Raw genomic sequence first — 12,802 nt, 5'->3', positions numbered from 1 at the left:
GAACGTCACGGCTCTTCCCAGGGGTACTTCTGAACCGGTTCGCAGACGATCCACGCAACCCCAACGGCAACTCCCAAACTCCATGCCCCACAGAAAACAGAAAACCGCCCCAACCCCCGGAGGGAGGAGCAAGGCCCCCTGGGAAATTGACCTTTTACCTCCACTCTCGTCTTACTTCAGCTCACCAATTTTGACGCTAGCGAATGAAGAGACCAGCAGACCTGGAAGGCGGGACTTCGCGTTGTCCGATCCACGCTGATTGGACTGCGGCGGCGTGAGGGGGCGGACCGCGTGAGCAGGCTAGCGACCCTCCCTCGGTGGGCGGGGAGAAGTGGAGGCTGCGCCTGCGCCCTGGGAGGCGGCGGAAGTGGCCTGAGGCCGCTACGCGTGCGCGGTGGGCGGAGCGCGGCTCTTCTATCACCTTTGCCTGCCCAAGTCTTCCCAGCCTTGCTCTGTCGGTGTGGTGCTCGTGTTTCCGCACCTCGTCGCGGAGAGTCGCTGCCGAGTGGGCGCTCGGTGTTCGGTTCGCCATGGCTGGTTATGAATACGTGAGCCCGGAGCAGCTGGCTGGCTTTGATAAGTATAAGGTAGCGCGGGGCCCTGCGACGCCCCTCTCCCTCCTGGTCCCGGCCTCTCCCAGGCGGCTGAGAGGCAGGCGCGGTCCGTGTCACCTTGTGCCGCGTGGCTCTGGGCGGGCTGGCCGGCGTTTCCCCGGGGGTCCTGCTGAGACCCGGGGCTTTGGGGTCAAGGTGCGTGGGAGCATCCTAGGCTAGCCGCCTTGACTCGGTGCCCTCCCGGGGGGATCGCCTTTACCTTAGGAGACCTCTCTACGGGAGTGGAACCAGAGAATTCGCTGCGCTCTTTATTTCATCTTCATCATCGTCACCATCATCATCAGTATTAGCTGATGCGGTTCCCTTCGTGGTGTCTTAATTGTCATCATTTTAATGAAGTCGCTACCCGCCTCTTGCAGACAACTTCAGATGGAGATGGTCTTTGGCAGATGAGGCCCGGGGAGTAGGGGTGACCACTGAGGCCACACTGCTGATGCACTCCACTTCAGGAGCTCGAGGCGCTTGGGCTGCCCGATGAAGTAAACGTGCACGGAAGAAACTGTAGTAGGAAGAGCGCTTTGGAGTACATAGAAACCTGATCCCAAACTCTTAATTTCTTTACTTGGCTCTGGACCAAATAAAAGTCTCTATTGTGCAAAACGATTATGGGACTCTGAGAAGGGCTTGGCGGGTCATGGACCTCCAGTGAATGCTGGTTATTAACTTTCCTCCAAATCTGGCTTTACTCCACTGCTCCCTTATCAGTGAATGACTCCCCTGCGCATCCAGTTTTCCAAGCCTGAAATCTGGGCTGTAACCTTTCATCCTTGCTGTCTGTGTGGCTTTCACTCTCGATTCCTCTGCCTCACCCACCAGCTAGTGAATCACTCGGTCCTGTACCTTCTGTCAATTTTAGCCTAAACTAGAAGAGTGGTTCCATTACCACTCTTCCCACATACACTTAAAGTCATCTTTTTATTTTAGAATACTTTTAGAATAGATTCACAGAAAAATCGGGAACATAGTAAAGTTCCCTTGTGCTTCATACCCGGTTTGCCCTGGCAACATTTTACATTAGTATGGTGCATTTGTCACAATTAACCAGTATTTACACATTATTAATTGAGGTCTATGCTTTACCCAGATCTCCGTAGTTTCAACCTAATGCCCTTTTTCTGTTGCAGGATCTCATCCAGAGTATCACATTTCATTTAGTCGTCCTGTCTCCTCTTGTCTGTGACAATTTCTCAGACTTCCCTTGTGTTTCGTAACCGTGATAGTTTTGAGGGGTTAGGTTCTGGTTAGGTATTTTGTAGAATATCCCTCGGTTGGGATTTGTCTGATGTTCTTCTCATGATAGGTAAGGGTTATGGGGTTTTGGGAGGAAGAGCATGGAGACGAAGTGCCATTCATTGCATCCTATGAAAAGGACATGCTATCAGTATGATTTATCTCTGTTGGTGTTGATCTGGATCACCTCACCAAGGTGGTGTTGGTTAGATTTCTCCCTGTAAGGTTACTCTCTTTGGAAGGAACTCGCTATGCACAGCCCTCACTTGAGAGTGGGGAGTTCCGCCCTACCTCCTTGAGGGCAGCGTATTGACATAATTTGTTTGGAATTATGGACGGGAGATTTGTCTTTTCTTCCCATTGTATATTTATCCAACCATTTAATTATATCAGTGTGGATTCATGAATATTTATTTGATACTTTGGGTTATAATCTGGTACTACTTTATATTGTTGCTCGCCCACATTCACTTTTCCCTTATAAGTCTTTTCTCTGTTTCAGAGTGATCTTTTTTTTTTAAATTTTTTTTAATGTTTTATTTATTTCTAGGAGAGAGACAGCATGAGTAGGGGAGGGTCAGAGAGAGAGGGAGTCACAGACTCCGAAACAGGCTCCAGGTTCTGAGCTGGCAGTCAGCACAGAGCCTGACGCGGGGCTTGAACCCACGAATCGCGAGATCATGACCTAAGCGAAAGTCGGACGCTTAACCGACTAAGCCACCCAGGCGCCCCTGTTTCAGAGTGATCTTTAAAAGAATGTGCATCTGGCCACATATCCCTTTGCTTAAAACCCACCCCTGTCCTCCCATTGCTCTTGGAATGAAGTCCAAAAAATCCATAACACGATCTACATGACTCTGAATGATGTAGTCCTTGCCTGTCTGCAGCTTCGTGTCCATGTCATGCCTCTCACTGTCTGCCCCTGACAGTGTTAGTAGCCATCTCCTCCCTCCTGCCATTTTTCTTTTTCAAATCTTTAATGTTGCTACTTCTGCCAGGAATGTAGCTTTGCTTCCCATTTATATTCATCTTCCTGTCTTAAGTGTTACTTCCTCAGAGAAGCATTCCCTAAGCCCTCCTCCTTTTTTAACGTTTATTTTTGAGAGAGAGAGAGAGAGAGAGTGCGCGCACCAGCGAGTGCACAAGCAGGGGAAGGGCAGGGAAAGCAGGAGACCCAGAATCTGAAGCAGGCTCCAGGCTCTGAGCTGTGGGCACAGAGCCTGATGCGTGGCTCCACCCCATGAACAGTGAGATCATGGCGTGAGCCAAAGTTGGATGTTTAACCAACTGGGCCAGCCAGGCGCCCCTCTCCTCTCCCCTTAAGTGTGCTGTTAGAGCACCCTCTGTTCCTTTATGGAATGTGTTAGTGTATCTCCCTATTAGAAAGTAATACCCAAGTGGTTAGACTTGTCTTACAGATCACCACGGCCTGAGCGCAGTACTGTTATACATACTAAGAACCCAATAAATATGTAGAAGGAACGAGTAGCTGAAGGAAATCATAATGGATCTTGCCTAGTAAGAATTGGAAAAACTGTAAAGGAACGTAGCAAGTCAGAGTACATTCCTCTGCTTTCAAGCAATATAGTATCATAATACAGTTTTGACCTGGGGTGCTGACATGTTTTAAAATTTAAGTGGAAGGAAGTTCCATAGCCTTCTCGGTAACCATGGCCAGGGCTTTACAACTTCATTAAAGAAGGTCATTAACCCAGATACCTCCTGTTTTGCTTTCAGCTCTACTCCCTTTCTGTTATCTCTTCTGCATTGTAAATATTGACATCTAAAACTTTTTTTCTGAGTTGGGGGTTGTGGAGGAGAGGAGAAAATGGGTGATGAGCATTGAGGAGGGCACTTGGGATGAGCACTGAGTGTTGTATGTAAGTGTATTTGACGATAAATTATATTAAAATAAAAAACAGAAACCAAACTTGTTCTCCTTACTAGGATCTGCTTTCTGGGTAAGTGCCAGAGAGGTAGCTGTTTCATTGGCGCCAGTGTCTGTATCATGGAATCTACTTTTTCTTACATTTATATTTCCAACTAGGTAGGTGTTCTAATTTACAGGAAATTTTAGTGTGCTTTTCTGTTCCTATATTTTCACCTCTTCCATGATCTGACTCACTTCCTGTGTCTGACAGCAGATTTCCTGTCATCCTGGAAAACAAAGGTCAGTTTAGCAAGCGTCCAATGTTCACTAAAATATAGTGTGTGGATGTCATTTTAAAAGGAGAGTCACAAATATATAACCTAAGCTTCGTCTAGTAGAGGGTTCCTTACTGAGTACTGTTGCTTATATTAAAAATATGAATCCAGAGGTGTCCCAAAGGAAAATCTTGTGTTGTCAGTTTTCACTGGCATGTCAATTGCAGCAGAGATACTTTTTTCCTAAAGATCACACATTCCCATTGTGTGGTCTTTAATAGGAAGGGCTTTATAAGTGCTTATTGAATTAAAACAGCTTTTTTTTAAAGTTTATTTTGTTATTTAGAGAGAGAGCACAAGCTGAGGAGGGTCAGAGAGAGGGAGAGACAGAATTCCAAGTAGGCTCTGCACCGTCAGCACAGAGCCTGATGTGGGGCTCAAACTCACAAGCTGAGATTATAACCTAAGCCAAGCTCAAGAGTCAGACACTTCACTGACTGTGTCACCCAGACGCCCCTAAAACAGCTTTTAAAAAATGTTTATTTTTGAGAGAGAGACAGCACATGCGTGTGAGAGCAGGGTAGGGACAGAGAGAGGGGGACAGAGGATCCAAAGTGGGCTCCGCGCTGACAGCAGAGAGCCCAATGTGGGGCTCGACCTCACGAACCATGAGATCATGACCTGAGCTGAAGTTGGACGCTGAATCGACTGAGCTACCCAGGTGCCCCTAAAACAGCTTTTGAAGAAGATCATCCCATAAATGGGTATGACCAAAACAGTCAAGAGACTTTTATTCCCCAATGTGACCCTGTTTATGACAGCAAAGAGATGTAGAGAAAATTTGATACTATAAAAGCTGCTGGTGGTAAAATTACTTTTGATTAATTTCTTTGTCTCCCTAGAGGTACATCTGAGAGCTACAGTTGGGAACCTGGCTGTTATTCAGAAAAACTGCGGAAAGAGGTGCACACGTAGAGTGGTAATTAGATTTCTGTAGTAAGCAACTAAGACATTTGCTTTTCGGTGCAGAAGAAGGCATGGGATGGATTATATGTTATGTGCTGTCTTAACACTTGTGTCCTCCATCGTGTTACCGCGGTTTTATTAAGCAGATGAATAATTAGTTGAGAGTCTGCCTTCTCTGTTAGAATACGAGCTCTCGGAGGGTAGCCTATAGCTGTCTTGTTCCACATGACCAGGGTCTAGTGTATGAGCAGAATAGGCACTCAACAAATATTTATTGAAAGAATGAAAGTGTGGGAGAATATAAAACATTTTGGAAATATGGTAAAAGGGAGCGGTGTGTCTCTTGGATATCAGAAGGATACTTCTGTATTTTGAATGTGAAAATGTCAGGGGTTTAACTACCATTTTCTCTGTTGCTTATTAATGTACCTTTGGACAGTTATATTGAGGGGTTTTACATTTGTGAGGCTTATTCCTCCTTTCTACTGTCCTTTCTTTGGCCAGGTCTTTATTAGTTGAAGGATTTTGCCACTTACCTAAGGGTGAAACTTCTACTGTGGTTTATGTAATCTGACCCAAGGGAAGAATAGTTTAATTGATAGTGTAGCAGCTAGTTTCAAGTTGCATCATTTTGCTTTGGCGAGGAGGTAAGTGTTCTTTGAAATACCTTGTTTGGTTTCCTGAATAGAATTTTATGATGAATTGGTTTCTGCTCTTAGGGTAGTTATGCCCTGCATGCTGACAACAGCCTGATTAGGGAAACTCTGATACTTGTGAATTCATTAGTATCTTGCAGTCAACAGGTTGTAAAGAGAGACTGTGCGTCTTGATGGAAATGCTCAAAGAATCTGGCCTTCACCCTTACTGGTTCATACAGTTTGCTTCTGTTTATTCAGTAAGCATCTATTGAGGGCCTGGTCTGTGTCAGGCATAGCACTGGGGCTGCAAAATTAAGCTAGTGGCACCTGGGCGAGTAAATAAACTGTTATAGATAGATAGTGAATGCAGTTAGGTAAGTGCCGGCTACTATGGGAGAGGAGAGGGAAGCAGCTCCAGGGAGTGCGGGTTAAAGCTGAGGAAGGCTCCAGAGAGGGGATGGAGGGAAAGGCAGAGCTCAGTCTAGAAATATAAAGCTGAGTAGGCCCCACATTACCAGAAGAGGCAGTAAAGGAACAGAGTAGCAGTGGAATGTAAGAGGAGTGAAGGCCTGAGAGTATTTTCTGGGAACCATAAGATGGCAGATTTTAGGCATAATGGTGGGAGGGGCAGGAGATGAGGCTGAAGAAAGGGAGGTGGGGCTCTGTCAAACAGGATGCTTTGGTGGAAAGGAATTCTAGATTTTATCCTTTAGACAGATCTGTGGCCTAAGGACTATCAGCATCAGAATCACCTGGGAAGATATTTCAGTAGCAGATTCCGAGCCTCTCTTCGGGAGATTCAGATTAGGTAGATTACTGTTATCTGCATGTTGAATATCTCAGGTGATTTTTAGGCGCATTGTAATGCTGTAGGCTTGGGGGAGTGGTTTGATTTTAAATAGGATCAGATTTTAATTTTAGGAAGCTTACTTTGGCAGCTTGTAGAAAATGAATGGATGGGGCAATCTGGAGACTTTTTAGGATCCTTCTGCATAAACCTAAGTAAGAAATGAGGAAGGCCTGAATCTAAAGCAGTGGACTGCGTATTTTAAAGATAGCAGTAGAAACTGGTTAGCCTACCCACTGAATTTGGTCAGCAGATACTTTTTATTGGCCCACACATACTTTGTTTCAAAAATTAGCATCTTCCCCATAAAAATCCAGATTTCTGGATGAGTTTGAAAAACCAGAATAGTGAGGAGAGACTTGGTGGCTCGGTTGAGTGGCTGACTCTTGATCTCAGCTCAGGTCTTGATCTCAGGGTCATGAGTTCAAGCCCCATGATAGGCTCTGTGCTGGGCCTGAACCTACTTAAAAAAAAGAAAACGAAAAACCAGAATAGTGGACAACATTGGCCCCAAGCTTCCTCTTCATGAGGCCCCCCTGAAGCTAAATAGTGCTTGCCTTCTTTAAAAAAGGGATTTCCTGGGGCGCCTGGGTGACTTAGTCGGTTAAGCGTCCGACTTTCGCTTAGGTCATGATCTCTTTGTTCGTGGGTTCTAGCCCCGCTTCGGGCTCTGTGCTGACTGCCAGCTCAGAGCCTGGAGCCTGTTTCAGTCTGTGACTCCCTCTCTCTCTGACCCTCCCCTGCTCACACTGTCTCTCTCTCTCTCTCTCTCTCTCTCTCCTAGAAATAAATAAAAACATTTAATTAAAAAAAAATAAAAAAGGGATTTCCTCTCCAGTTTGCCATTTTCTACCAGTCAACATATGTCATTCAGTCCTGCTTTGTTTTGTGTATCCTCCTGATCCCTGTTTGTGATCCTTGATTTAAGATTAAAAATTGACAGGGGTTGATGACGGACTAGCTGGTGGTGTTGGTGGTGTGAGTGAAGGGATGAGGGATGGGGAGGAGTCTGGGATGACTCAGGTTTTCCGGTAAGGGGACTGGGTGGATAGAGGCCATAGCCACCGAGGTAAGGGTTTTGTGAAGCATTAACACTGTAAAGGTACCATGGTAATAACATTACCTAAGGTATGTTTGGTCTAAGATTTATTAACCTTCTTGATATCCCAAGGAGGAGGTATTATTAACTCCTATCTCCTGAGTAAACAAACTCCTGAGAGACTGATCCTTAGAGCACAGAAGCATAATTATAATTTAAGTTGATACATGATGCTGAATCGGGCAGGATAAGGGTAATCTTTTGTGCAGGGCACTTCTCTTGGCTGGGGCCATGTGATGGTGTGGTTTGTGGACAGGGAATTAAAACAAAGAAAACTTCATGTTCTAAAGAAATATCACTTGTGGATGACTTCCCCTCTACCAGAGGGATATTTCTGTAATGATTTCAAAGGTCAGAACACCTTTCTTCGGGGCCACAGTAGACACATGAGAAATTCTTAAACTTCTGCTTTTTCCTTATGGCTGCAGGCCAGCTATAGGAACATGTTAGTTATGGCGTTATCTAGATATGTGACAGTTAATTCAGACATAACTCCTCTTTAGTTGTGCTTGATCTCCTTATGTAGATTGGGGGAGCTGCCCATTCCCACCTATAAGTACATTTCTAAGGCTTGAAAAGTATTTTAGTGGCCTTAGGTATAGATTTGTCAGTGTCTCAGAGAAAGAATTATTTTCATAGCTGGGAGAGGAGTCTCTCAGAAGGAGTGAAAGAAGGCTGGGTGGGGAACTGCTGCAGAATGACAGAAAGGCAAAGGTGGTGGGTAGAAGGCCCCCCATTTTTAGGTACTTTTTGGAAACATCTCGGTTGTTTTACTCCTTTCTCAATTATCAGTTCACTGATGATGGCTGTTTTCCTAACTCCTATAATGTTTAAATGTGAAGAACTTTGCTGAATAAGAATTTGCCCAGAGCATCAGGGAGAGTTGGAGAAACGTTCTAGAGAGATTGGGAGGGGGAACCAAAGCACAGAGACCGGGAAGACCATGGTAAATTAGGTCTAAGGAAGTAAGGTACCAGGCTGAGCCCGGTGAGCCCAATGAAGGAAAGTTGAAATGGCAAGGGCAATATTGTTGTAGATACTAAATAATAATAATGGCAATGATAGCAAACATTTATATAGCATTTACTATATACCAGGCATTGCTTTAAGTATTTTACATATATGATCTCATTTGATATTTCCAAGTGCCTTGTGAGGTAGGGGTACTATCATTTTACCGAGACACAGAGATTTGAAGTAACTTGTTCAGGGTCCCAAAGCTGAGATTTGAACCCAAGCAGTCTGGTTAGGAGTCCATTTTCTTCATGCTTTGCTTCCTCTCAAATCTAACAATGAAAGGTAAACTTTGCCTTGCACTTAGTGGATGTTTTGTAGCAGATATAGAAACATTCAAATAAAGATCTTCAATGACATGCCTAATTGGGTTTGTGTCTAATATTTGCAGATGGGAAAAATGCAGTGAAGAAGAAAGAACTGTTTTTATTTTCTCCCATTTAAAAATTATTATCAGAGGCGAGTAGATGATTGTATTTACTCGTCTTACATTTTGTTAAGTATTAAGAACATTTCATATACTATTAGCTTTAATTGAGATAAATGTCTTTTGATTAAATAAGTAGCTTTGGGTCTAATTTTTTTAAAGTTTTTTTTACGTATTTATTTTGAGAGAGAGAGAGTGCGAATTGGGGAGGGACAGCGAGAGAGGGAGAGAGGGAGAAACCCAAGCAGGCTTCGTGTGGTCAGTGTGTAGAGCCTGATGCGGTGTGTAGGGCTCAAACTCATCAAACTGTGAGATCATGACCTGAGCCAAAATCAAGAGTCAGACACTTAACCGACTGAGCCACCCAGGCACCTCTGGGAATTAATATTTAGTTAGAAACTACATACTAGCATTATGACCTTGAGTAACTTAGTGTCATTTTTGACCAGGTTTCCTCATCTGTGAATAGATCACAGGTTGTGATATTTACAAATATTAACTCACTCAGTTTCGATAATGATCTACCTTATAGTGAGTACTTTCTGAATTTTCTTATCTTGTCTCTCGCTCACACTTCACTATTTGAAGTTACCATGAGGAGGAATAGAGGTTGGGCACTAGACTAATGGTGTAGTTTGTCCTTCAGCGGTGGAGTTGTGGGAGTGCCGTTCATGTTTGTTTTCAGGAGGGCAGTGCTCCTCAAACCTAAGTGTGCTTCAGAATCACCAGGAGGGTCCGATAAAAGAGACTGCTGGGCTGTGCTCAGAGTGTCCGATTCTGTATGTTTGGGGCAGGACCCAAGAATTTGGGTTCAGTTTGGTGACTACAGTTTGAGAACCACCTCATCAAAGAAGTATTCAATTATATTGCAGTCTGAAGAGCAGTTAATAAAAACCAAGGAACGGATGTAAAGCAGTAAGAAACGCTATTACTGTAATATAGTATGTTAGCTCTCAGGCATCAGGTATTCTTGACCTTGTGGATAGGAGCCTCAAGCTCTCTTTTGTAGAAAAGATGACGTAGTGCTTTGGGAATTGTGCACTAGTTTCCCACTGCTGGGTGACAGGTTATCACAGACTTGGTAGCATAGGACAACATACATGGATTATCTCACAGCTTCTGTTAGGAGTCTGGGCACTGTTAGCCAGCTGCTCTGTTCAGGGTCTCACCGGGCTGAGTTAAGGTTTCATCTGGGCTGCATTCTTATCTGGAACTTGGGACCCCTCATCCAGGCTTGTGTGGTTGTTAGTATTCACTTCTTTCCAGCTCTAGGGCAGAGGCTCTTAGCTCCTAGAGTTTTCCCATTTTTCCCTGCCCTGTGGCCCTCACCATCATCTCTGTTTCCTTCTTAAAGGCCAGCAGGAAGCTTCTTGCAGCTGCGAAGATGAAGACTTAGGTAATGAAATGTAACATGGAAGTGACGTCTCTCAACACCTTTGTCATATAGTGTATCCGAATCAAGGCAGTGACATCTGTCACCTTTGCTATATTCTGTTGGTTAGAAACTAGTCACAGGGTCTGCCTCAGGGGAGTGGAATGAACCAAGGGGAAGGGATTGCTTATTCAAGGGCTTGACTCCCTGGGGATTCCTTTAGGTTGTGTTTGCCACAAATTGGAAGACAAGAAATGTGTTTTGGAGGATATCATGAGAATAATGATTTCAGTAAATTGGGTTTAGGTAGGTCACCATTGTATTTGAGCCAAGAAAGTGTAGTCTGCTTTCAAACAAAGTGATCGATTTCATAGACGTATTCCAGGATGAATTAGAAAGGACTTACAGTTCGGACCTTTCTGTTTATTAGCTGTTAGAATCTTTGAATTTCATAGTCTCTTCATGTGTAATATAAGAAGGAATAATCTGTCTTACAATATCAAATAGGAGTACCCCTGTCATTGTTCTGTGGAAACTATAAAACATTATACAAATGTAAACATGATATTAATAGGGGAAGAGGAAGAATTTTCCCTTGTGAAGCTAAAAGTTGCTGTGGAATGGGATGCCTGAGTGGCTCAGTCAGTTGAAAGTCTTATCTTGATCTCAGCTCAGGCCTTGATCTCAAGGCTGTGAGTTCAGGCCCTTTGTTGGGTCCATGTGGAGAATGAAACCTACTTAAAAAGGGAGGTGAGGGGGCGCCCTGGTGGGTCAGTTGGTTAAGTGTCTTGACTTCGGCTCAGGTCATGATCTCAGTTTGGGAGTTAGAGCCCTGCCTTGGGCTCAGTGTAGAGCCTGCTTCCCCTTCGGTTTCCCTCTCTCTCTGTCTCTTCCCTGTTCACACATTCTTTCCTGTGCTCTCTCAAAACTAATAAAGAAACTTAAAAAAAAAAAAAGCTGTTGTGGACTAGTTTCTAGGGAAAAATAGATCTGGTGAAGGAAGTAATGCCTCTTATCATGGATACATTAACTGTACTACTACTTAAACCTGCAGAAAAAATCATGCATTTTTTCGTTTATCTGCAAACATTCAAATGTGTTTATTGAGCTCAGGCTACTGGGTGCCAGAAGCAGAAAAGATGAGGTTGGGAAGTCTTCTCTATTCTCTTAATTGTTTCTTTACATCCCAGTGCTCAGTGAGTCCTACATTTATTTGTATGTGAGAGGCTGCCCTTTTGATTGCCTTGCTATTTGTTGAGTGAATAATAATTTTTAAATAGAGTTTGTTGAGTGAATAACAGTTTTTAAAATAGAGATTCCTTGTTTTATGCTTTGTGCTTAAGTGAATAGCCTGGAGGATTGGGAAGCCACTGCTAAAGAACTCTGCTCCCGCAGTGGTTGGTGGAGTACGTGTTGGCCACGATGGTCTCTAACCCATCAAGACGTAAACAGCTAAGCGTGATTGAGTCATGATCCCTGTCAGCAAGGGTCTGTTCTCAGGATGGTACCCTGGTGCTGTACCGGACACCAAGCTTCGTTGTACAGGGGGGAAAAAAAGAGTTGACTCTTTCTTTCTCTCTCCTGTTTTACGAGAGGTTGGTAATGTGTGTGTTTCATTTTAGAGATGTCTGAAAGGTTGGTGTGAGTGACAAATATGATAATTTCATATAATGAACCCAGTTGTGAACTAAAACTGGCTCATTGTGGAAATCTTGCTTTGTACTCCTAAAAACGTGAATAATTGTGAACTCAAGAATTTTGGAAATAAGTTTTAAAAATTAGAAATGTCATTTTGAGTTTGCTTGCAACCTGAAGTGATTAACAATAAGTGCAGTTTATGAACTACTGTTAACTTGCACTTGAGCCACGTTTTATGGATTACTACAGTAAACCAGATGTGTTTCGTAAGTATGAAAGCTTATATTTCAGGTAAGTAAGGACAGGCCTTATATTAAGATTCCTTTCACAGTAAGAGTCCTGTTCTCCTTACACTGCTTACAAGACAAACGAAGCAGGGGAAATCTGCTGGCTGATTCTAGATAGTAGAGCATTACTTGGGACAGTGGCCTCAGTCTAATTAATAATTTGTCCAGAGCTCTGTATTTAGTGCAAGTGTGTCAGTTTGTGTCAGTTTTCTTATCAGTACAGAGAAGGGACTTGTAAAATACAGCACCTTTATAAAGGAATACTATGTCAAAGGAGGTGGTCTCATAGTTTTCCTTTCATTAGAGCCAATTTCCTTCTTAAATTAAGGGGAGTCTCACATTTTTAATGTCCTCAAAACTGTGTACATCACAGCATATTTGGAAGTCATTTAGAAGTTATTGTACTACTACTAGTCTAACCCATAATCCTCTCTGCCTGCTGCACTTTAAGTCTCTGACTGGCCTCTGTTTGCACTTTGGTACCCTTCAGGTCCATTTTGTACACTGTAATCACTATGACTCTTT

The 12,802-nt window shown here is 43.6% G+C and overlaps 1 protein-coding gene across 2 annotated transcripts in view; it reads left to right on the top strand.

Annotated features, from left to right (window-relative positions):
* Window positions 1-413: 413 nt before the first annotated feature.
* Window positions 414-12,802, top strand: part of SELENOI (selenoprotein I) — a 39,385-nt gene continuing 26,996 nt past the window's right edge. The window contains exon 1 of one of the 2 annotated variants that reach the window (XM_039238340.1): window positions 414-587. In XM_039238340.1, the coding sequence (XP_039094271.1) occupies window positions 531-587 (57 nt within the window). In that variant the 5' untranslated portion in view covers window positions 414-530. The remainder of the gene's footprint in view (window positions 588-12,802) is intronic. The other variant, XM_039238339.1, reaches the window with a different exon arrangement.

The sequence above is a fragment of the Hyaena hyaena genome, unplaced genomic scaffold (genome assembly GCF_003009895.1).
Source record: "Hyaena hyaena isolate Hyena2069 unplaced genomic scaffold, ASM300989v1 scaffold_138, whole genome shotgun sequence".
In the NCBI taxonomy this organism is placed as follows: Eukaryota; Metazoa; Chordata; class Mammalia; order Carnivora; family Hyaenidae; genus Hyaena; species Hyaena hyaena.
This window is presented reverse-complemented; position numbering and strand designations above follow the sequence as displayed.